At 41.7% G+C, this 26,515-nt stretch overlaps 1 protein-coding gene across 1 annotated transcript in view; it reads right to left on the bottom strand.

Moving 5' to 3' along the window:
- LOC149972513 (protocadherin-15-like) overlaps positions 1 to 25,105 on the bottom strand; it is a 107,098-nt gene extending 81,993 nt beyond the window's left edge. The window contains exons 1-2 of the mRNA XM_090218048.1: positions 24,894 to 25,105; positions 5,280 to 5,398 (exon numbers count right to left, since the gene is read on the bottom strand). Coding sequence (XP_090074174.1) covers positions 5,280 to 5,370 — 91 coding nt within the window. The 5' untranslated portion in view covers positions 5,371 to 5,398; positions 24,894 to 25,105. The remainder of the gene's footprint in view (positions 1 to 5,279; positions 5,399 to 24,893) is intronic.
- Between the last annotated feature and the right edge of the window lie 1,410 nt (positions 25,106 to 26,515).

Genomic DNA, 26,515 nt, shown 5'->3' with positions numbered 1-26,515 from the left:
GAAACCTGTTGGTCTTCCAGAGATTTCAAATAAAATTGTATTTGTCACATACACATACACATGGTTAGGAGATGTTAACCAGTTGCGACGAGCAAACCCGTATCCGGGAGCGTAATAATAGCCTCAAATGCATTAGCATAACGCAGCGGACATAAACTTTTCCTATTCATGAAAATCGCAAATGAAATGAAATAAATATATTCAAACACAAGCTTAGCCTTTTGTTAACAACACTGTCATCTCAGATTTTCAAAATATGCATTACAGCCAACGCTAGACAAGCATCTGTGTAAGTTTATCATGGCATAATGCTATGCTAGGCTCTGCTATGCTAGGCTCCGTCGATGTGGATAGGGGGCTGTTCCCTCTGCTGTTTCCTGAAGTCCACAATCATCTCCTTTGTTTTGTTGACACTGAGTGTGAGGTTATTTTCCTGACACCACACTCCGAGGGCCCTCACCTCCTCCCTGTAGGCCGTCTCGTCGTTGTTGGTAATCTAGCCTACCACTGTAGTGCCGTCTGCAAACTTGATGATTGAGTTGGAGGTGTGCATGGCCACGGAGTCATGGGTGAACAGGGAGTACAGGAGAGGGCTGAGAATGCACCCATGTGGGGCCCCAGTGTTGAGGATCAGCAGGGTGGAGATGTTGTTACCTACCCCCACCACCTGGAGCAGCCCGTCAGGAAGTCCAGGACCCAGTTGCACAGGGCGGGGTCGAGACCCAGGGTCTCGAGCTTTATCAAGATTTTGGAGGGTACTATGGTGTTACGTACTGAGCTGTAGTCGGTGAACAGCATTCCGCCATAGGTATTCCTGTTGTCCAGATGGGTTAGGGCAGTGTGCAGTGTGATTGCGATTGTGTCGTCTGCGGACCTATTGGGGCGGAAAAGCAAATTGGAGTGGGTATAGGGTGTCAGGTAGGGTGGAGGTGATATGGTCCTTGACTAGTCTCTCAAAGCACTTCATGATGACGGAAGTGAGTGCTACGGGGCGATAGTTATTTAGCTCACTTACCTTAGCTTTCTTGGGAACCTCAACAATGGTGGCCCTCTTGAAGCATGTGGGAACAGCAGACTGGTATAAGGATTGATTATGTCCGTAAACTCACCAGCCAGCTGGTCTGCGCTTGCTCTGAGGTCGCGGCTGGGGATGCCATCTGGGCCCGCAGCCTTGCAAGGGTTAGCACGTTTAAATGTTTTACTCACATTGGCTGCAGTGAAGGAGAGCCCGCAGGTTTTGGTAGCAGGCAGTGGCACAGTATTGTCCTCAAAGCAAGCAAGGAAGTTGTTTATTTTGTTTGGGAGCAAGACACCGTGGTCCGCGACGGGGCTGGTTTTCCTTTTGTAGTCCGTGATTGACTGTAGACCCTGCCACATACCTCTCGTGTCTGAGCCGTTGAATTGCGACTCAATTTTGTCTCTATACTGACGCTTAGCTTGTTTGATTGCCTTACGGAGGGAATAGCTACACTGTTTTTATTCGGTCATGTTTCCAGTCATCTTGCCCTGATTAAAAGCAGTGGTTTGTGCTTTCAGTTTTGCGCGAATGCTGCCATCAATCCATGGTTTCTGGTTGGGGAATGTTTCTATAGACGCTGTGGGTACAACATCACCGATGCACTTGCTAATAAACTCGCTCACCGAATCAGAGTATTCCTCAATGTTATTGGCCGACGCTATGCGGAACATATCCCAGTCCACGTGATCGAAGCAATCTTGAAGTGTGGAATCCGATTGGTCGGACCAGCATTGAACAACCCTGAGCACGGGTGCTTCCTGTTTTAGAATCTCACTATAGGCTGGGAGCAACAAAATGGAGTCGTGGTTAGATCATCTGAAAGGAGGGAAAGACCTGTGTGTTGTCCTTGTTACTGCAGACAGAGAAGAGATCCAACTTCTTAATCATAGCATCAATTTTGTCCCACTTATTGAATATAGTTGCGGAGAGTACCTGTAATCCTAGATTCAGATCATTCATGAGAGAAAAAACCTCACCCAAATAGGCCAGTCATGTGAGAAAGTCGTCCTCATGCAAGCGGTCAGACAAGTGAAAATTATGGTCAGTAAAGAAAACTTTAAGCTGTCTCTCAATTCAAAACAATGTGTCAATACTTTGCCACTAGATAACCAGCTCACTTCTTTCTGTATGTAGTAAACACATTACATATTCACTGCCCATATCATTGTATAGTGCAGAAAATACATGAGAGATCAGGGGCCTTGCTCAAACAAAGTTAACCATTTTCACTGTAGTGTCCAAAACGTCTTTCAAGCTGTCAGGCATTCCATTTGCAGCAAGAGCCTCCTTTGAACCATCAGTACAGATACCAACACATCTTGACCACCAAAGTCCATTTGGTGTCACAAAGCTGTCCAGTACTTCAAAAATATCCTCTCCTGTTGTACTGGTTTACAGTGGTTTACAGAAGAGGATGTCTTCCTTAATTGACCACCCATAAATGTAATGGACATACTGTATATCAGGAGCTGTGCCAGACCCGCCATGACTGTTGACTCATCCAGCTGTAACGCATAGAATTCACTGGCTTGTATGCGAAGTAGTAATTTTTTCAAAATATCTCCTTCCATGTCACTGATGCGTCCACAATAGTATGGAGCTTGCCTGTCCTAGCCACTCGGTAGCGCACTATATCTGTTGCTTTTACCACTCGAAAGTCGTCTTAATTCTGGCTCAAAAAACTCCCTTGGCTTATTTTTCAAATTGGCATGTTTTGTTTCTAAATGTCTGCGCAAGTGTGAAGGTTTCATCGAGTTGTGAGATAATACTTTTGCACATATTAATTTAACCTCTTAGAGCTCTAGGGGCGCTATTTCATTTTTGGATAAAAAACGTTCCCGTTTTAAGCGCGATATTTTGTCACGAAAAGATGCTCGACTATGCATATTCTTGACAGTTTTGGAAAGAAAACACTCTGAAGTTTCAGAATCTGCAAAGATTTTGTCTGTAAGTGCCCCAGAACTCATTCTACAGGCGAAACCAAGATGATGCATCACCCAGGAATTAGCAGAATTTCTGAAGCTCTGTTTTCCATTCTCTCCTTATATGGCTGTGATTGCGCAAGGAATGAGCCTACACTTTCTGTCGTTCGCCCAAGGTCTTAGCAGCATTGTGACGTATTTGTAGGCATATCATTGGAAGATTGGCCATAAGAGACTACATTTTCCAGAGGTCCGCCCGGTGTCCTTTGTCTAAATTTGTGCGTAATCTTCAGGTGCGGTCATTTTCTCCTGGGATTCAGGAGAGAAAGCATGTGTCCAAGAACGATGTATCAATGAAGAGATATGTGAAAAACACCTTGAGGATTGATTCTAAACAACGTTTGCCATGTTTTCAGTCGATATTATGGAGTTAATTTGGAAAAAAGTTTGCGTTTTGAGGACTGAATTTATGGATTTTTTTTGGTAGCCAAATGTGATGTATAAAACGGAGCTATTTCTAATACACAAGGAATCTTTTTGGAAAAACTGAGCATCTGCTATCTAACTGAGAGTATCCTCATTGAAAACATCAGAAGTTCTTCAAAGGTAAATGATTTTATTTGAAGGCTTTTATGTTTTTGTTAATGTTGCGTGCTGGATGCTAACGCTAATGCTAACGCTAAATGCTAACGCGAAATGCTAACTCTAGCTAGCTACTTTTACACAAAAAATTGTTTTCCTATGGTTGAGAAGCATATTTTGAAAATCTGAGATGACAGTGTTGTTTACAAAAGGCTAAGCTTGAGAGATGGCATATTTATTTCATTTCATTTGCGATTTTCATAAATAGTTAACGTTGTGTTATGCTAATGAGCTTGCTGATAGATTTACACAATCCTGGATACAGGGGTTTTTTCATAGCTAAACGTGACGCAGAAAACGGAGCGATTTGTCCTAAACAAATAATCTTTCAGGAAAAACTGAACATTTGCTATCTGAGAGTCTCCTCATTGAAAACATCTGAAGTTCTTCAAAGGTAAATGATTTTTTTGAATGCTTTTCTGTTTTTTTGTGTAAATGTTGCCAGCTGAATGCTAATGCTAAATGCTACGTTAGCCATCAATACTGTTACACAAATGCTTGTTTTGCAATGGTTGAGAAGCATATTTTGAAAATCTGAGATGACAGTGTTGTTAACAAAAGGCTAAGCTTGAGAGCTAGCATATTTATTTCATTTCATTTGCGATTTTCATGAATAGTTAACGTTGCGTTATGGTAATGAGCTTGAGTCTGTATTCACGAACCCGGATCCGGGATGGGGAGATCAGAAAGGTTAAACACTGTGGCTGAGGAAAGGCACTACTCCCAATATAAGTGAACCCCAAATCAATGTAGTTCTCATCATATTTGCACCTCTTCGAAGGTCGAACGTCCCTGTCTGTTGTTCTGTGCTTTCCCGGGTAAGGGGGTAGTAGCTCTTCGGCTGCATGAGATTCACAATCATCAGTGTCCATGCTAGCTGGGCTAACAACAAATGTAGAATTACTGATGATAGCATTGGATGTGCTCATGGAAGCAGAACAACCTGTGTCGTCGACAGGTGTAGGTGTAGTACTGCTGGTAGTAGCAGTACTACCAGAAGAGCTGGTATGTGTTTCTATGGACGCGGACCTTACTAAATGGACTGTTTGAAAATGTGAAGATTATAATTTTTTAAAGAAAAAAAAACGTATTAGAATTTTTATGTGAATCACATTTTTATTTGGCATACCCCCAATGGCATTGCGAGTGCCCCTGGGAGTACCCCAGTTTGGGAATACCTGCTCTAATCAAACCGAATTGCACCAAATTGTTCCTGCATCGTATCGGAGCCCATGTATCCTAAATAGAATAGAATAGACACTTAATTGTAAATTGTATGAAAATGTATTGATTTGCTGTCACAATACCCTACTTCACACATGCCGTTAAAAAGCACTTATTTTTCATTATCTCCAGTGCAATACCTGTGTTAACATATATGAAAACAGCACGTTTCTCCATTTTGTAGAACAAAATATTAAGTTAAAAAGTTTGACCTGATTACATCATCAAAAGTAAAAACCTTTTAAAACAGGGATTTTCTAACACTATCAGATTCGCAGTGGTGTAGGGAGCAAGAAAGTACCCTCCCTGGTTATGTCACAGAGAAGCATTTTTTAGGACCTTCTTATCTTTTTAACCATTAATCATAGAACTGTTGGTTTCACATTTGTAGACACTGGTTTAGTGCTGGAGATGATGAATATGAGGTTGAAAAGTGGTGGAATTTCCTTGTAAGGCATGTCTGTCTACTGTACCTTCTGTGTCCTGGGCCCAGCTGTAGGTGGCCAGACAGAGAAGTGCCATGTCTATCCCCAGCCATCTGAAGTGACAGGACCCCCGTCGCATCTTCTTTCAAACGTTATTGCTTGCCCACCTGGACGGAAGGAAAAGAGAGACACTTTCAATTTACTAGTCAGAGATAGCGCATTTGAGCCCAGATATCACTGTCCAGCACACACCTGTCCAACGCACACAGACACACAGACACAGACATAAATGCACACACACACACACACACACACACACACACACACACACATACAACATACAGAACACCCAAGGTTGTTACTGCATTGTGCTTATTCAGGGACACATGTGTAGGCAATGTGTGCGCTGCTTACATTCTGTGTATAGTTCCCATGGGTATGTCACTATGAGTGAATTCGGTAGACATCACATTATCCCAACACAGTAAGTTGTAGACATTGTAAATGGATCTATTCAAGTCCTCACTGAAGACATCTACTATCAATGTAGACCACCTAGTGTGTTTTCTTCTCACTGTATGTAGCCTATGTGATTGAATTGCACATTACTCAGAACATACATGTATTTCCCTACACAGAGGCAAGGTGTCTCAGAGAAGAATATACTGTAAGTGTTCTTGCTTTTGTCTATCAAGGGTATTTTGAGTCACAACTTCCTCAGTCAGCTTATTCTGGGGGAAGGAGATAAGATGGAAAATGTGCTTTTAAACCATACTGGTGCCAGGGCAATCAGTCACAGATACTGTATCACCTGGACCATATCAATGGCCGATCAATGACATGTTCATATCAATGACATGTTTAACACAATCAGCATCTCTGTCAGTCATCTTATTACACGTCCTGACAGAAACATTATTTGTCAGGACGTTACATGCTTACGCACACACTTGCAAGCCCACATCCAGACACCAAGACAAACAGACACAGAAACAGACAGACACGCACACACACACACACACACACACACACACACACACACACACACATATTTTACATATAACTAGCAGATTACAGAAGGGGAAAATGGAGAGCAAACCCATGCAGCTGTTTTCTTCTTCCACATTTCTTTCTTCTCCTTCTTCCACATTTTTTCCCACAACCTATTCTCTCTCTCTCTCTCTCTCTCCCTCTTTCTCTTTCTGCCTCTTCATCTCTCTCTCATCTCAGTGGTGTTCCATTTTGAAGCTAGGTTAATTTCACACAAATGCCTATCTGTCTTAACAGGGCTGATCAGGAGACATTTGAAGCCAGACTTCAGTGCCTAGGAACCCTGGAGAGGAGGGCCATCTTTCAGGATTCTCCCTAGATAACATCCTGTCTGAGCCTTAACTGTCATATCCTCCCTGTCCCCATGAGGATAAATAAATCCATGTGACTATAGGAGAAGAGAACAAGGGGTGCACAAACTTGGAGGCATTGTGACTCAACTGAATGTTCTCCTGGCCCACAAGGTCGACAAAGCAATGATCATGTTTCTAGCCACAACCCAGGCTTTACTGTGACTCTAAAGGAACATACTGACAGGAACATACAAGGGGAAGATGGAGGTGCAAGGAGAGAGTTGATGGTTGATGTCCTGTCTCCTTAGCTTCCTTTGCTTATCAGAATTGATCACAAAACTACCCCAACGGTATGATGGAACACAGAATGTGTATCCTTTAACTATGTCCTTTGCTTTGGATGAGACTGTTTCCACAAGGACAAAGGACAACATATGGGGAAACTAAAAAACAACATGATTCTCATCCTCTGTACACACAAAAATAAGGGTTCTAAATAGTACCAGATAGTGGTTCTTTGGTTTGTAACGAGCGAAACCCTTGTTGGTGCTATATTAAAACACTTTTTAAAGGTTCAATAAAGAACCATGTTCATAACATTCGAATTGGAACGTGTATGGTGTTATAAATAACAATTTTTTTAAAAGGTTTTATAAAGAACCAATCCAAAAATATTCAATATTGCACCAAAAAAGGGGTTCGCTATGGTTACAACCATTTTTGGGGCTATATAGGACCATTTTTTATGGTTATTTATAGAACCTTTATGGAGAATGATTCTATAAAGAACCATTCTCAATCGGAAAGGTCATTTGTAACCAACTCCATATTAATGCCCAGGATTTTGGAATGAGATGTTTGACAAGCAGGTGTCCACATACCTTTAGTCATGTAGTGTATGTGTGTGTTTTCTATACCTGTTCGCTCCTCTCCCTGTAAGCTTTACAGACGACCCCCACCCCTTGGCTGCAACCCTTCTAATTTAGTGTACCCTGTGCGCACAACCCATGTGGAATTCCTGGTCTCTGGCAGCATTTGGAACTGCCGATCTGTGGTCAAGAAAGCCAAGTTCATCTAAGCATATGCTGCCCTTCAGTCCCTTGACTTTTTGGGTCTGACGGAGACATGGCTCATCCCAGTGAACACTGCTTCTCCAGGTGTTATCTGACTACGTTTTCTCTCATAGTCTGAGAACATCTGGTCATCGCAGTGGTGGCGCAGGGCTACTCATTTCTCCTAGGTGTTGTTTAATTTATTTTTTAATTCCATGCTGTCACTGTCACTTGTCCACTCAAGCTTAACATTGTTGTCATATGTTGCCCACCAGGTATCCTTAGAGTTCCTCAATGAGCTTGACACCTTGAAAAACGAATTTCCTGACGCTGGCTCACCGCTCTTCGTACTTGATGACTTCAACCTACAGACGTCTGCCTTCAATTCATTTCTTTCCAACTCTCTCTTTCCCCTCCTTGACTCTTTGGACCTCACCCTTTCTAAGTCCCCTCCCACTCACAAGGCAGACAATACATTTGACATCATCTTTACTAGAGGCTGTCCACCTACTAATCTCAATGCAAACCCTCTCCGGGTCTCTGATCACTACATTGTTTCCTTTTCTGTGTGCCTTTTCTCTAACCTTAGCCAATCAGCCGCTACCCAGATGGTCATGCGCTGTCGCAATCTTCGCTGTCTATATCCCACTATTCTCTCCTCTTCTATCCTATCATCTCTCCCTTCTGCTAAATCCTTCTCCTCCTGTCTCCTCTTCGGCTATACTCTCCTTCCTTTCAGCATCCTATGACTCACACTGTCTCCTTTTCTCCCGGCCGGCTTGGCCCTTATCTCCTGCTCCGTAGTTGAGTGATTCATTGCGGACTCACAGAACAGGGCTGCGAGCAGCCAAGTTAAACTAAACTTCCAGAGGAACAATCATCCTTTCTCTCCCTCCTCTCTACCTCCTCTTCCTCTGTATTCACTGTAAATACCACTTTCTATCGCTCTAAATTTCAAGCTTTTGCCTCTGACCGTAGGTAACTCTTTTCCACCTTCTCCTCCCTCCTTAATCTTCCGGCCCCTCCCCTCCCTACTCACTCTCTGTGACGACTTAGTCAACCACTATGAAAAGAAGGTTGACGACATCCACTCCTCATTCACTCAGCTTATTGAGCCCACTGGTCCCACTCACACATAACTACCCTATGCCTTGACCTCGTTCTCCCCTCTCTCTCCAGATGAGATCCTGCGAACAGTGAGGTCCGACCTGCCCACTTGACCCCATCACCTCCTCCCTTATCTAATCCATCTCTGGAGACCTTCTCCCATTCCTCACTTCCCTCAATTCATCCCTGACCACTGTCTGTGTTCCCTCTGACTTCAAAATTATCTGAGTTGCTCCCCTCCTGAAGAAACCAACACTCGACTACTCTGACGTCAACAACTGCAGACTGGTATCCCATTATTTTCTTTCCAAAACACTTGAGTGTGCTGTCTCTGACCAAATCTCTCGCTCTCGCTCTCAGAACGATCTTCTTGACCCTAACCAGTCAGACTTCAAGACTGGTCACTCAACCGAGACTGCTCTTCTCTGTGTCATGGAGGCTCTCCACACTGCCAAAGCTGACCCTCTCTCCTTTGTTCTCATCCTCCTAGATCTATCTGCTGCCTTCAACACCATGATATCCTCCTCTTAATCCTCCCATCACACTCAGGCCGCTCCTACCAGGTGATGTGGAGAGGATCTGTGTCTGCACCATGTACTCTCACTACTTGTGTCTCCCAGGGCTCGGTCCAATTCGACCGTAACACAGCAGGAGGGTTAAGAACAAATTCTTCTTTACAATGACGGCCTAACCGGACGATGCTGGGCCTTTTTAAAACAATTCCACCCCCACCCTCAGTTTAGACAGGGCTTAGACCAGGCCTGTGCAATTATTTTCCATGGAAGGCCACATTAGAATACATTTTTCCCATCGTGGGCCAGAATCATATTACAGGATTTTACATGTGTATGACTGTGTTGACAGATATATCTACTGTAAATCACGTCCAGATATGCTACTTGTTTTACTTGTATTTTTGGCGCCGATTTGCCGATTCTTTTTTTTTTTTACACATTTATTTAATTTTTATTTAACTAGGCAAGTCAATTAACCTCTTGAAGCTCTGGGGGCAGTATTTCATTTTTGGATGAAAAACGTTCCCGTTTTAAACAAGCTATTTTGTCACGAAAAGATGCTCGACTATGCATATAATTGACAGCTTTGGAAAGAAAACACTCTGACGTTTCCAAAACTGCAAAGATATTGTCTGTGAGTGCAACAGAACTAATGCTACAGGCGAAACCAAGATTAAATTTCATACAGGAATTGAGCCAGATTTTGAATGCGCTGTGTTCCAATGTCTCCTTATATGGCTGTGAATGCGCAAGGAATGAGCCTACACTTTCTGTCATTTCCCCAAGGTGTTTGCAGCATTGTGATGTTTTTGTAGGCATATCATTGGAAAATTTACCATAAGAGGCTACATTTACCAGGTGTCCGCTCTGTGTCCTCCGTCGAAACTATTGCGTAATCTCCAGGTGCGTGCATTTTTCAATTTTGTTCAGAGGAGAAACCAAACTGCCACGAGTGATTTATCATCGAATAGATATGTGAAAAACACCTTGAGGATTGATTCTAAACAACGTTTGCCATGTTTCTGTCAATATTATGGAGTTAATTTGGAAAAAAGTTTGCCGTTGTAATGACTGAATTTTCTGTTTTTTTTCTTAGCCAAACGTGATGAACAAAACGGAGCGATTTCTCCTACACAAAAAATATTTTTGGTCAAACTGAACATTTGCTATCTAACTGAGAATCTCCTCATTGAAAACATCCGAAGTTCTTCAAAGGTAAATTATTTTATTTGAATGCTTTTCTTTTTTTGTGAAAATGTTGCCTGCTGAATGCTAGGCTTAATGCTATGCTAGCTATCAATACTCTTACACAAATGCTTGTGTAGCTATGGTTGAAAAGCATTTTTGGAAAATCTGAGATGACAGTGTTGTTAAAGGCTAAGCTTGTGAGCCAATATATTTATTTCATTTCATTTGCGATGTTCATGAATAGTTAACGTTGCGTTATGCTAATGAGCTTGAGGCTATAATTACGCTCCCGGATACGGGATTGCTCGTCGCAACAGGTTAAGAACATATTCTTATTTTCAATGACGGCCTAGGAACAGTGGGTTGACTGCCTTGTTCAGGGGCAGAAGGACAGATTTTCACCTTGTCAGCTCGGGGGATACAATCTTGCAACCTTACAGTTAACTAGTCCAACGCAATAACGACCTGCCTCTCTCTCGTTGCAATCCACAAGGAGACTGCCTGTTACGCAAATGCAGTAAGCCAAGGAAAGTTGCTAGCATTAAACTTATCTTATAAAAAACAATCAATCATAATCACTAGTTAACTACACATGGTTGATGATATTACTAGATATTATCTAACGTGTCCTGCGTTGCATATAATATGACTGAGCATACAAGCATACAAGTATCTGACTGAGCAGTGATAGGGAGAAGCAGGCGCTTAAACATTCATTCAAACAGCACTTTTGTGCATTTTGCCAGCAGCTCTCCGTGGTAAGTCAAGCATTGCGCTGTTTATGACTTCAAGCCTATCATCTCCCGAGATGAGGCTCGTGTAACCGGAGTGAAATGGCTAGCTAGTTAGCGTGCGCTAATTGTTGTTGTGTTGCTGGTTCTAGTCCAGGGAGGAGCGAGGAGAGGGACGGAAGCTATACTGTTGCACTGGCAATACTAAAGTGCTTATAAGAACATCCAATAGTCAAGTTTAATGAAATACAAATGGTATAGAGGTAAATAGTCCTATAATTCCTATAATAACTGCAACCTAAAACTTCTTACCTGGGAATATTGAAGACTCATGTTAAAACCTGTTGGGGCTAGGGGGGGGGGGGGGGAGGAGTTCCCTAAAGGGAACACCCCCTCCCATTCAGCTGAAAAAAATATTCTTTAGAAATATTTAACTTTCACACATTAAGTTCAATACAGCAAATGAAAGATAAACATATTGTTAATCTACCCATCGTGTCCGATTTTTAAAATGTTTTACAGCGAAAACACAACATATATTTATGTTAGATGACCACCAAATTCAAAAACACACAGAGCGATATTTCACAGTCACAAAAGAAATAAATATAGATAAAATGAATCACTAAACTTTGATTATCTACATCAGATGACACACATAGGACATCATGTTATACATGTATTGTGTGTTTTGTTCGATAATGTGCATATATATATATAAAAAAAATCTCAGTTTACATTGGCGCGTTGCGTGCAGTAATGTTTTGATTCCAAAAAATACAATGATTTTGCAGAAATAATCACAATAAACATTGATAAAAGATACAAGTGTAATTCACAGAATTAAAGATAAATGTATCCTCTATGCAACCGCTGTCTAATTTCTAAAAAAAAACTTTACAGAAAAATAATAATCTGAGAACGGCGCTCAGAACCAAAAGAAATAGCCGCCATTTTGGCGTCAACAGAAGCTACAAGAAACACTATAAATATTCACTTACCTTTGAATATCTTCATCAGAAGGCAGTTCCAGGAATCCCAGTTCGACAATAAATGACTGATTTGTTCCATAAAGTTCCAAAAAGCCCATAATTTAGCAACTTGTTGTTAGCCTGTTCAGCCTGTTCAATTCCTCCAGACAAAAACTAAAAAAGTTCCATTACAGGTCGTAGAAACAAGTCAAATGATGTATGCAATCCATATTTAGGATGTTTTAAACATTAATCAGCAATAAGGTTCCAACCGGAGAATTTCATTGTCTGAAGAAAAGCATAGGAACGCAAGAACACTCTCTCGTGACCACGCGTAATGAAACCGAGGCTTTCTGCCAGACCACCCACTCAAAGAACTATTATGAACCCCACCTTTATAGTAGAATCATACAACCAGAATCTAAAGACGGTGACATCTTGTGGAAGCCCTAGGAAGTGCATTCTCATCCCTATCTAAGGTCACATCCAATGGCACTGTTTTCTAAATTGAGTTCTCACTTCCTGTTTGGATTTCTTCTCAGGTTTTTGTCTTCCATATGAGTTCTGTTATACTCAGAGACATAATTCAAACAGTTTTGGAAACTTCAGAGTGTTTTCTATCCACCAGTAATAATACTATGCATATATTCCCATCTGGGAAAGAGTAGGAGGCCATTTACTCTGGGCTCGCGTTTCATCCAAAAGTGGAAATGCTGCCCCCTAGCCTCAACAGGTTTTAAAAGGAACCACCAGCTTTCATATGTTCTCATGTTCTGATCAAGGAACTGAAACATTAGCTTTCTTACATGGCACATATTTTACATGGAACATATTGCACTTTTACTTTCTCCTCCAACACTTTGTTTTTGCATTATTTAAACAAATGTAAGAATGTTTCATTATTTACTTGAGGCTAAATTGATTTTATTGATGTATTATATTAAGTTAAAATAAGTGTTCAGGTTTGTTGTAATTGTCATGTGAACTTCCGGCGCCGACAGTGATGGCCGCCTCGCTTCGCGTTCCTAGGAAACTATGCAGTTTTTTGTTTTTTTTACGTGTTATTTCTTACATTAGTACCCCAGGTCATCTTAGGTTTCATTACATACAGTCGAGAAGAACTACTGAATATAAGATCAGCGTCAACTCACCATCAGTACGACCAAGAATATGTTTTTTGCGACGCGGATCCTGTGTTCTGCCTTACAAACAGGACAACGGAGTGGATCCTATGCAGCGACCCAAAAAAACGACTCCGAAAGAGAGGGAAACGAGGCGGTCTTCTGGTCAGACTCCGGAGACGGGCACACCGTGCACCACTCCCTAGCATTCTTCTTGCCAATGTCCAGTCTCTTGACAACAAGGTTGATGAAATCCGAGCAAGGGTAGCATTCCAGAGGGACATCAGAGACTGTATCGTCATTTGCTTCACTGAAACATGGCTCACTGGAGAGACTCTGTCCGAAGCGGTGCAGCCAACGGGTTTCTCCACGCATCGCGCTGACAGAAACAAACATCTTTCTGGTAAGAAGAGGGGCGGGGGCGTATGCCTCATGGCCAACGTGACATGGTGTGATGAAAGAAACATACAGGAACTCAAATCCTTCTGTTCACCTGATTTAGAATTCCTCACAATCAAATGTAGACCGCATTATCTACCAAGAGAATTATCTTCGATTATAATCACAGCCGTATATATCCCCCCCCCAAGCAGACACATCGATGGCTCTGAACAAACTTAATTTAACTCTCTGCAAACTGGAAACGATTTATCCGGAGGCTGCATTCTTTGTAGCTGGGGATTTTAACAAGGCTAATCTGAAAACAAGACTCCCTAAATTTTATCAGCATATCGATTGCGCAACCAGGGGTGGAAAGACCTTGGATCATTGTTACTCTAACTTCCGCGACGCATATAAGGCCCTGCCCCGCCCCCCTTTCGGAAAAGCTGACCACGACTCCATTTTGTTGATCCCTGCCTACAGACAGAAACTAAAACAAGAGGCTCCCACGCTGAGGTCTGTCCAACGCTGGTCCGACCAAGCTGACTCCACACTCCAAGACTGCTTCCATCACGTGGACTGGGAGATGTTTCGTATTGCGTCAGATAACAACATTGACGAATACGCTGATTCGGTGTGCGAGTTCATTAGAACGTGCGTTGAAGATGTCGTTCCCATAGCAACGATTAAAACATTCCCTAACCAGAAACCGTGGATTGATGGCAGCATTCGTGTGAAACTGAAAGCGCGAACCACTGCTTTTAATCAGGGCAAGGTGTCTGGTAACATGACCGAATACAAACAGTGCAGCTATTCCCTCCGCAAGGCTATCAAACAAGCTAAGCGCCAGTACAGAGACAAAGTAGAATCTCAATTCAACGGCTCAGACACAAGAGGCATGTGGCAGGGTCTACAGTCAATCACGGACTACAGGAAGAAATCCAGCCCAGTCACGGACCAGGATGTCTTGCTCCCAGGCAGACTAAATAACTTTTTTGCCCGCTTTGAGGACAATACAGTGCCACTGACACGGCCTGCAACGAAAACATGCGGTCTCTCCTCCTTCGAGGTGAGTAAGACATTTAAACGTGTTAACCCTCGCAAGGCTGCAGGCCCAGACGGCATCCCCAGCCGCGCCCTCAGAGCATGCGCAGACCAGCTGGCCGGTGTGTTTACGGACATATTCAATCAATCCCTATACCAGTCTGCTGTTCCCACATGCTTCAAGAGGGCCACCATTGTTCCTGTTCCCAAGAAAGCTAAGGTAACTGGTAACGACTACCGCCCCGTAGCACTCACATCCGTCATCATGAAGTGCTTTTATTTTTTTTTTTATTTTACCTTTATTTAACTAGGCAAGTCAGTTAAGAACAAATTCTTATTTTCAATGACGGCCTAGGAACAGTGGGTTAACTGCCTGTTCAGGGGCAGAACGACAGATTTGTACCTTGTCAGCTCGGGGGTTTGAACTTGCAACCTTCCAACGCTCTAACCACTAGGCTACCCTGCCGTCTCTCTTTGAGAGACTAGTCAAGGACCATATCACCTCCACCCTACCTGACACCCTAGACCGACTCCAATTTGCTTACCGCCCAAATAGGTCCACAGACGATGCAATCTCAACCACACTGCACACTGACCTAAACCATCTTGACAAGAGGAATACCTATGTGAGAATGCTGTTCATCGACTACAGCTCGGCATTCAACACCATAGTACCCTCCAAGCTCGTCATCAAGCTCGAGACCCTGGGTCTCGACCCCGCCCTGTGCAACTGGGTACTGGACTTCCTGACGGGCCGCCCCCAGGTGGTGAGGGTAGGCAACAACATCTCCTCCCGCTGATCCTCAACACTGGGGCCCCACATGGGTGCGTTCTGAGCCCTCTCCTGTACTCCCTGTTCACCCACGACTGCGTGGCCACGCACGCCTCCAACTCAATCATCAAGTTTGCGGACGACACAACAGTGGTAGGCTTGATTACCAACAACGACGAGACGGCCTACAGGGAGGAGGTGAGGGCCCTCGGAGTGTGGTGTCAGGAAAATAACCTCACACTCAACGTCAACAAAACTAAGGAGATGATTGTGGACTTCAGGAAACAGCAGAGGGAACACCCCCCTATCCACATCGATGGAACAGTAGTGGAGAGGGTAGCAAGTTTTAAGTTCCTCGGCATACACATCACAGACAAACTGAATTGGTCCACTCACACAGACAGCATCGTGAAGAAGGCGCAGCAGCGCCTCTTCAACCTCAGGAGGCTGAAGAAATTCGGCTTGTCACCAAAAGCACTCACAAACTTCTACAGATGCACAATCGAGAGCATCCTGGCGGGCTGTATCACCGACTGGTATGGCAACTGCACTGCTCTCAACCGTAAGGCTCTCCTTATGTACATATTCTTTATCCCCTTACACTGTGTACAAGACAGTTTTGGAATTGTTAGTTAGATTACTTGTTATTACTGCATTGTCGGAACTAGAAGCACAAGCATTTCGCTACACTCGCATTAACATCTGCTAACCATGTGTATGTGACAAATAACATTTGATTTGATTTGATTTGATTTGATTCATTATTACATATAAATTAATAATAATTAATCGGCCGATGAATCGGTATCGGCGTTGAAAAATCATAATCGGTCGACCTCTAATTTGAACTACTCAATCAGTGTGAGGAGTGAACTCTCTGATGGGCATTGACTAGAGCAGTGAAGTCAGGGAAAGTTGCTGATGTCCCTATGTGCAGTATAACTGAGAGGTGAGAGTCAGCAAGATAATCTGTGCCTTGACTTGTTAAGTCATGACTGAAAATGTCTGTTCACATACATAGGTTGACCCAAACAGTACAAACATCTTCTGAGCGTGACTTCTAATCTTTGGAAAGTTTTGTTCATCGAGAGATGCATAGATCCTCGTTAGTGACATTGTTTTGAATAGTTCTCCAATCACTGCATCAGACTGAAGATCGATAAGCTCAAGTTACAGGTCAGTGGGAGCGTTATTCACATTGAAGGTGAAAGGAGAAGAAACCAACAGCATGTCATTTTCCAACACTTGGAAATCCTCAAAAGGGACGACAAAACTCAATGTTCAAAGCACGCAGCAGCGATGTATACTTTTCCCGCTGGTCATCTCATAGGAGACAGACTAGTAGTGTTTCTGAAGGTGGGTGAGATTGTTGGCTTCTAGTTGGTGGGTTACGAGGAGTAATTTTTCCTTGAAGGCTTTGACAAGGCTGTACATCTGATGTGCAAAAAGGCCCTTCCCTTTGTTTGGTTCTGAGAATATGAAAATATACTTATTCATGTCACTGATGGAGTGCTGAGGTTCGGAGGGTCTACACCAGAAGTTAAAAACGTTTTTGGGATAGGGGCAGCATTCAAAATTTTGGATGAAAAGCGTGCCCAAAGTAAACTGCCTGCTACTCAGGCCTAGAAGCTAGGATATGCACATAATTGGTAGATTTGGGTATAAAACACTCTAAAGTTTCCAAAACTGTTACAATGATGTCTGTGAGTATAACGGAACTGATATGGCAGGCAAAGACTTGAGGAAAATCCATCCAGGAAGTGCTATTATTTTGAAATTGCTGTTTTTTCATTGAAAGCCTTTCCAACATACAAAGACTTATGACGCAGTTCACGATCCCTATGGCTTCCACTACATGTGGCTAGTCTTTAGGCATTCTTTCAGGCTTTTACTCTGAAAAATGAGGTTGAAACACCACTTTCAATGAGAGGACAGTGGAAATTTCCAGACATGAGTCCTGCGCATGACCGGGAGCAAGCCTTTCTTGTTTTTCCTGTTCTATTGATGAAGCTATTGTCCGGTTGAAATATGATTGATTATTTATGACAAAAACAACCTGAGGATTGATTATAAACATCGTTTGACATGTTTCTACAAACCTTTATGGTACTTTTTTGATTTTCTTCTGCCTGCTTTGACTGCGCTTTGTTCCAATGGATTACTGAACAAAACGCACCAACAAAACAGAGGTTTTTGGACATAAAGAGGGACTTTATTGAACAAAACAAACATTTAATGTGTAACATGGAGTCTTGGGAGTGCAACCATAGGAAGATAATCAAAGGTAAGTGATACATTTTATAGCTATTTCTGACTTTTGTTACTCCTCTACTTGGCTGGTTACTGTTTGTAATGATTTGTCTGCTGGGCGCTGTTCTCAGATAATCGCATGGTTTGCTTTTCCCGTAAAGCCTTTTTTTGATATCTGACACCGTGGTTGGATTAACAAGAAGTTAATCTTTAAACCAATGTATAACACTTGTATGTTTTATACATTTTTATAATGAGTATTTCTGTTTTTGAATTTGGCGCTCTGCAATTTCACTGGATGTGAGGTTAAGGGAGAAATAAAGGTTTATGGCTCGTATCACAAGTGCCCTGCATAGCTGTAAAGAACAATGTTTGTACAGATGAGTAGGAGGAGACAGCCTATGAGGAACGGTTAAATATCAGTTCTTGTGTGAAAATGTATGTCTATTGCAGCTGTATTGATCCTCTTTGAAGAATAAACTTGGTTAAGCTTCCATAGTGTCCGTAGAGTTTCTTACTCTGAGAATTAGAGTACCGTGTAATTTGGAAATCAGTTCATTCATAAGGGCCATGATGTTCACGATGAAGGCAAGCCCTGACACTTAAATAAAGAAATATATCCATGTCCTCTCTTACTGGAACACCCTACATTCATTGTCTACTTTCCTTTTCCTTGAAATCTTTGAAAAACAAATTTTTGCACGTTTTATAGCTAGCTACTATTTGTAACTGTGACGTGTGTCAGCATGAAAGTCACTGTCTGTCCTTGTGCAGTTGTTATTTACATGTGCCTTCAAAATAAATGTCCCACAAGCAGTTGGAGTTAAATCATTACACAAAGGCCAGTATTCATTGGGCCTCGAATTTGAATAACAAATAAGTTTTCAAAACTTTACTATCGCAAATTCTTTATCTGATCTGAGCATGATTCCGCGGGCCGTATCGAAACAGGTCGCGGGCCGCACACGGCCGTCAGGCCGGTCTTCCATGGCTTAACTCAAACGAGAAAAGGTCAAAAGTCTTTCCCAAAAAGCTGCCTGGGTTTAACATCTTCTACTCTACAGCAAGTGAATAGCTTAATCAATTGATAGTGACAGATATAGATTACTTCCCAATGAAAGTCAGCCTCTGAATGTCAAAGAAACGAAACAAAGATATCCCCATATGCATCGGAGTCACGTCTTTCCTGAGTATTTTACAGCTTTTTTCTAGCATAAAGTATTGCGGACTAAAGCGCTGATAAAGATCACTTTATATAATCTGATATTTTCTTTTCTTCAAAATCTTACAATACAAAATCTTATTTTCATTAATAAAAGGTATGCCTATTGCATACCCACTCATTCCCCCTCAATTTTAATTTAGGTTTTAACTTAACAAACAACCCCTCACTTACATGGAGGTAGGCTATTTAAAGAGTGCATGGTGGGTGGAGGAAATTACCAACACATCTATAGATATAGCAGCCTATAGCCTAATTTCATCTGTCAAACCGATAGGCGTACCTCTTGTTCCTTAAAAGGAAAAAATAGGCTTCATTACAAAGCCCTCTTTGTTGTTAGCCAAATTTGCCTACTTTCAGGACCATGAGCTGTTCATTTCTGACTGATTGTACAGCAGCTGCTGTTTCAAGTTTCAGAACCACAATGTAAATTACTCAAATCTGGATTATTGTGAGACAAATAAATGTGATAAATAAATCATGGGCAAGAAACATTATTGTGTTTAATAAAATAAATTATAGTAGTAGCAAGCTTTCAAAGTTGACCTCCGGGTTCTCCTCATATTCGCACTCTCCTTCTCAAACTGAATTGAACATAGGTTACGCGCAAGACTAGACCTAATAAATAAAACAATTCTGAAGAAACCTCCGACCCTCCTCCTGATCAGCAAGAGCAGAGCAGGCCGGGGATCAGGGTTGGAATATCCATTACAGTGTGTAATGCAGCCTAGTTTTATTTACACCATCCCAGCAGCTATCTTAGAAATATAACTTTGCTCTGTGCTTCTCTGGGCATGCACTCTGTAGCCTATAGATATATAGCCGAATAAGCAACTAATCACAAAACACTGAGAAATATTGGAATTCCATCAGTTATGAATTACGTTGCCCTCCTATGGACTATATTTTTCTCTAAAATTGAAAAAGCATGACCCTCCCCCATTTTCCTCTGGCTAACCATTCTGTAAATTTTGGTCCGTCCCTTAAGGAACCGGAATGATATAGCAATGCTAATGATAGACATAACCGTCTTCTGGATGTTGGAAAGACTTTCTCAAAGTCCTTCTCAATAAATGTTAACTAGCTACAGAGTAGTCTATGCTTACCTGACAGAATGAGATCATGATTATTTGCATCAATCCAGTGGCCATTTGTTTTGCAACTCCATCTCATGTGTGCTACAGAAACACTGCTAACCAAACAACAGTGCCAGGTGCCTACACAGTTCAATAAAAAGATAAATAAACTCAAAAACCTACATGTACTGGTTTCCTGATGTAGTTTAAGCATTGTTGTGGACTTAAAATATTACATTTGCTTGCTTTTCATTAAAAAAAGTGTTTTTGAGAGTGAACCCCCCCCCCCCCCCCAAATAATGACTCAGTTGATAGCTTCATTCATCTATTTCAATAGTAGGTCTACTATTAGCCTACTTGCAAAGTACAGCTTGGGTTGAGCTGACTGTGAAAGACTAATATGGGATGTATCATTTTAGGTCATTCAGAGTGTATGTCACAGCTTGTCATAGCATTTTTCACACAATGTGCCTTTCCTTCGCCGGGCGGGCTGTTTGGGACCTTTTTGGGCTAAATTAGAGTATACCTACTTCTCCAGGAACACTACACCACTGAACGGCATCATGAACTTTACCCAGTACCGGGATAGTTTAGCCAAAAACCTAGTTGCCTCTGCCAGCAGGCTGAAACTGGGCTGTAAGTGGATCTTCCAGCAAGACAATAACCCCAAGCACCCATTAAAATCCATAAAGAAATGGTTAACTGACTACAAAATCAACATTACTTCTGTGAATGTCTGTACATTGCATCCAAAAATGAACTGGTCACATTCAGGACATAACTTTGTAAGAACTGTGTTTGCGCAAAATGTTTCCGTGAAAAAACAGTTTGGCCAGCTCAAACGCTGACTTTTGCATCAATCGAAACTGGCCATTTTAAATAAGCATTCTAATCAAATATGTTTGAGTGTAACGTTGCAGGGATAACTGTAGAATGATCAAACCCATCTGTTGGTACGTGTCAAAGGGTTAATGGCTTTGATAGGAGAAAACTAACAATAGATCAACAACATTGTAGTTAATCAACAATACTAGCCTAATTGACAGAGTGAAAAGAATGAAGCCTGTAAAGAATAAAAATGTTCCAAAACATGTATCCTGTTTGCAACATGGCACTAAAGAAATAATGGAAAGAATGTAGCAAAGCAATTCACTATGTGTCCTGATTCCACTAAAGTAATATTTGAAAAATGTAGCAAAGCAATTCACTTTTTGTCCTGATTACACTAAAGTAATACTGGAAGCAAGGTAGCAAAGCAAATAACGTTTTGTCCTGATTGCACTAAAGTAATACTGGAAAGAATGTAGCAAAGCAATTCACTTTTAGTCCTGATTGCACTAAAGTAATACTGGAAAGAATGCAGCAAAGCAATTCACTTTTTGTCATGATTGCACTAAAGTAAAACTGGAAAGAATGTAGCAAAGCAATGTACTTTTTATCCTGAATATAAGGTGTTATGTTTGGGCAAATCCAATACAACAGATTACTGAGTTCCACTCTCCATATTTTCAAGCATGGTAGTGGTTGCATCTTGTTATGGGAATACTTGTAGTTGTTAAAGGACTGGGGAGTAAAAATAAAAAATTACAAAAATAAAACAGAATAGAGCTAAGTCAAAATCTTAGAGGAAAACCTGGTTCCGTCTGTTTTCAACCGACACTGGGAGAAGAATTCACCTTTCAGCATGACAATAACCTAAAACACAAGACCGAATCTACACTGGTTTGCTTACCAAGAGGACAGTGCATGTTCCTGAGTGGCCGAGTTACAGTTTTGACTTGAACATCTACTTGAAAGTCTATGGCAAGACCTGAAAATTGATAGAGCTTGAAGAATTTTCAAAATAATAATGGTTAAATGTTGTACAATCCAGGTGTGGAAAGCTCTAAGAGACTTTCCCAGAAAGGGTCACATATGTAATAACTGTGTGAATCAGGCCTTCATGGTCAAATTGCTGCAAAGAAACCACTACTAAAGGGCATCAATAAGAAGAAGAAGAGACTTGCTTGGTTCAAGAAACACAAGCAATGGACATTAGACCGGTGGAAATCTGTCCTTTGGTCTGGAGTCTAAATTGTAGATTTTTGGTTCCAATCGCTGTGTCTTTGTAGGATGCAGTGTAGGTGAACGGATGATCTCCGCATGTGTATTTCCCACCGTAAAGCATGGAAGAGGAGGTGTTATGGCGTGGGGGTGCTTTGCTGGTGACACTGTCTGTCATTTATTTAGAATTCACGGCACACTCGGATACCAGCATGGATACCACAGCATTCTGCAGCAATACGCCATCCAATCTGGTTTGGACGTAGTGGGACTATCATTTGTTTTTCAACAGGACAATGACCCAACACACCTCCGGGCTGTGTATGGGCTATTTACCAAGAAGGAGAGTGATGGAGTGCTGCATCAGATGACCTGGCCTCCACAATCCCCCAAACTCAACCAAAGTGAGATGGTTTGGGATGATTTGGACCGCAGAGTAAAGTGCTCAGCATATGTGGGAACTCTTTCAAGACTGTTGGAAAAACAAACAGGAATTACCCACCACTTTGCAAGACAGCATAATGTGACTTGCAGGCCTGATGTGGCCTGTAAACTATGAGTTTCAGGCCACTGTATTAGAGCAAAACTATAACCATCCCAGAGAACCATAACATCAGGTTTTCTGGGCATAACAAAGGGTGTCCCACAGAGATCGAATCTTGGTCTGGTTCTTAGTATTTACATTAACAATATTTGTTTATCTGTAAAAAAAAAAAATATGTCTTTATTGCCCTGCAGAAAGCCTTTAACTGAAATTGGTACTTAATTCAGGTAAAACCAAGTACATGTTATTTTCCAAATCTGGTAAAAATATATCATAGCGGAACCCTTTTTTGTTGCTATATATAACCTTTTTTTATGGTTCTTTATAGAACCTTTAGAAACAGGTAAGAGTTTGGGAAACCCTGATTTATAGCACCATACAGCAGTGGTGTGTATTCATGGATGCCAAGGTAAGCCAGGCTTCCCCCCCCAAAAAAAATGTATCAAGAAGAAGATAATAAAAAATGTGTTTCTTTCGTCTCTCTGTGTTTCTTAGTTTTCCTTCAATTCGCAAGAGGCTCGATGTATCTCACCGGAGAAAGCATCCAAGTGAGCGAAACAGCGCCCCCTCTGTCCTTGTATGTGTAGACAATCTATATGATGATTGATGTCTGGTCAAAAAGAGTATGACATTGTTGCTGTCCATAGCATTGAATGCAAGGGAAGCCATGGAGCATTTGGCATCCCTTGATAAGAAAAAGTACAAATAATAGCCAATCAGCGTTGAGCTAAACTGAGTGAGCTCAACTGTGAATGGTCCTGGCGCACCAAAACAAAGTGTCAAGGGAATCCAGTTTGGATTTGGCTTCACTTCAATCACGTCACATCGAGAGCAACATGTTATTGACAGGAACAACTTGAATTGTTGCATCTTGTTTTGTTGTCCTCAAGAGGCTAGCTAGCTAGCTAGCTAAAATTGCCTATGACAACAAATAAAAGTCTGTACTGTATGACAGTCATAGACGTTTTGCGTACATGAAAGAGAGCAGGATGGCAGTTGGGTAAATTAACAAGTTTTTTTCTACACTAATGCATGCATGCACACACACACACACACACACACACAGAGAAATCAGAACCATGGAAAGCCACATCATATTTAGCATAAGTTGTTGATTGAACTAAATCGTTTTTTGGTATTTTTTAGTTGTCACTGTATTAGACTAATCATAGGTGATTTGATGATGTTGAAATGTTGAAGTTGAAAAGGTGCAGGAATAGTAGAGGCAGCTCCTGTTTTCTTTGCGACTTAAGGTAACACTCCGTTGTTCTAAATCAATAAGCCTAGTTGTTAATTAAGTAGTCCAAAAATGTCGGAAACATTAACTTGCTTGACCATGCTGTAGGTCATGTAATTGTTTGTTACATTGAGGACTTCACCAGACAGAGGTTGATCTCAGGTTTTGTGATGAAACAAAGGTGTGGTTGAAATAATATTCTCCCACTGTGTCTTGTTATTGTCTTGACCTTAGAACCACATGTCATGATCGCAAGGCATAGACTTAACAGGTTATAGAGCAAACAACGCAATTATCACAACACATAGGTTATACTATGGCTTTTTTTTGGCTTGGCTTCCCAAGTTATTTTACACACGCATCGCTACTGCCATACAGGTTCCACATAGAACCAAAAAAGGATCCGCTATGGATACAAGCCAAATAACCCTTATTTCAACACATTTGTATTTAGTGTGTACTGTGTGTGCGTCAACGCGTGAGAGACCTGGCCCATGCACGTGAAGGCGCTATAGTGTGGTGACTCAGTGGAGAAATGATTTTAGACTTCTTCTCCCCGTGCATAAAACAAAAACACAGAGCATTTGACACAGAGAGACATGAAGTGCTGAAAGCGACTGGAAGTAAACTTTGTTTTTCCTGCAGCTGCAGTTTACAGTAAAGCACTGACACGAGTGGGATATCACTCCTATATAATCAATCCTAAGTGAATGCTCATGCAATCAGTGTGCTTTAAAATATAACTTTCAAGAGATTAACGGAACGGTCTACTTTAGGCTGCTCTATGATGACGCATTGTCAGTGGATGAAATATAGTCCAAATTATTATCACATTATAATTGTTTATTACTGGCATCCCCAATACTGCAATGATTACACTGCATAGTAGTTTTATTTGAAATGAAATGCCTAGCTCATAGATTCGCACACGACCAAGCAATACATTACAATGGCTGTAGATTACAAACATTCAAATAACTAACACATTAACTACCGTTTTCACATTATTCCCTGACATAAACAAAATATTACAACGCTCATATCAAACATGAAATGATGTCTTACCATGTTGGCTCCAAAAGCACACAAATCCTATTCAGGCTGTCATAGACGGCGACTGAAACTAGAACGCATTCTCACACAAGCACAACAGCCCTTGCCTGCCCATCTCTCGCCTACACTTGAAATGGGGAGATTTAGTGGTAACTACTGTACGAGTTAGTGTCTAGTATCTTTCTGTTGCCAAGCGTGATCATCAAACATTGAGGCACTACTACGCACGGCACATGCATACACCAAACTTACTTGTTAAAATTAAAACAGAGGCTCTCTCTTTCTCTCTGTTTTAGCCAGAGCAAATTGTATTATGCAGGTGAAGCCGGTTAAATCGTATTTCCCCCCTGTCTTCCTCGTTTGAGAGCAGCACTGACCATCTCCTACTACACAGAGTAATAGGGAAGGACAGTAAAGACATACAGGTAGGGCCGCTGGAAAACGTGTGGAAAGCCTGCATTTGCCCCAGCACACTGTAAAGTCCAATGTGCTGTCATTACTCAAACCTTTTGAGGAAACCTGTTAAACTTAATATACAGTTACTTCAAGTGATTTTGTAGTCATTACTCAAACCGAAAGAGTCACTGTGACCCTGTAGGGGTCCAGATTTGAGTTGCATCAGCATGAACATTTTGATCAACTCCCCCACTTAGCCGGCCTCCAATATTATTTACCAGTTTCTTTTCGAGTGACTTGAAGCATTTCCACGCAACTGTATTTGTTAGTGACAGTGACCATTGTTGAATTCGTTCATTTTCAGTCCTGTGGCCTTTGTCAAGTGAGTTCCTAGGCGAATGTTATCATTACAATTAAACTTTTGACAATACATTACATACGCTATATATACAAAAGTATGTGGACACCCCTTCAAATTAGTGGATTTGGCTTACCGGTGTATAAAATCAAGCACACAGTCATGCAATCTCCATACACAAACATTGAAAGTGGAATGACCTTACTGATGAGCTCAGTGACTTTCAATGAGGCACCGTCATAGGATGCCTCCTTTCCAACATGTCCGTTCGTAAAAGTTCTACCCTGCTAGAGCTGCAAGTGTAAGTGCTGTTATTGTGAATTGGAAACGTCTAGGAGCAACATCTCAGCCCCGAAGCGGAAGGCCACACAAGCATACAGAACAGGACCGGCGAGTGCTGAAGCGCATAAATATCGCCTGTCCTTGGTTGCAACACTCACTACCGAGTTCCAAACTGCTTCTGGAAGCAAAGTCAGCAAAATAACTGTTCCAAACTGCCTCTGGAAGCAACATCAGTACAATAATTGTTTGTCAGGAGATAACTCTGGAGCAGTGGAAACCATCTGGCAGTCCGACAGGACAAATCTGGGTTTGGCAGATGCCAGGAGAACGCTATATGCCCAAATGCATAGTGCCAACTGTAAAGTTTGGTGGAGGTGGAATAATGGTCTGGGGCTGTTTTCATGGTTTGGGCTAGGCCTCTTAGTTCCAGTGAAGGGAAATCTTAATGCTACACCATATAATGACATCCTAGACTGTTCTGTGCTTCCAACTTTGTGTCAACAGTTTGGAAAAGGCCCTTTCCTGTTTCAGCATGACCATGCCCCCATGCACAAAGCGAGGTCTATGCTGAAATGGTTTGTTGAGATAGATCTGGAAG

The sequence above is a fragment of the Oncorhynchus mykiss genome, chromosome 23 (assembly GCF_057628025.1).
Source record: "Oncorhynchus mykiss isolate SJ-2025 chromosome 23, ASM5762802v1, whole genome shotgun sequence".
NCBI classification, from domain to species: Eukaryota; Metazoa; Chordata; class Actinopteri; order Salmoniformes; family Salmonidae; genus Oncorhynchus; species Oncorhynchus mykiss.
The sequence above is the reverse complement of the archived record's forward strand: the minus strand, read 5'-3'. Positions and strand labels throughout refer to the sequence as shown.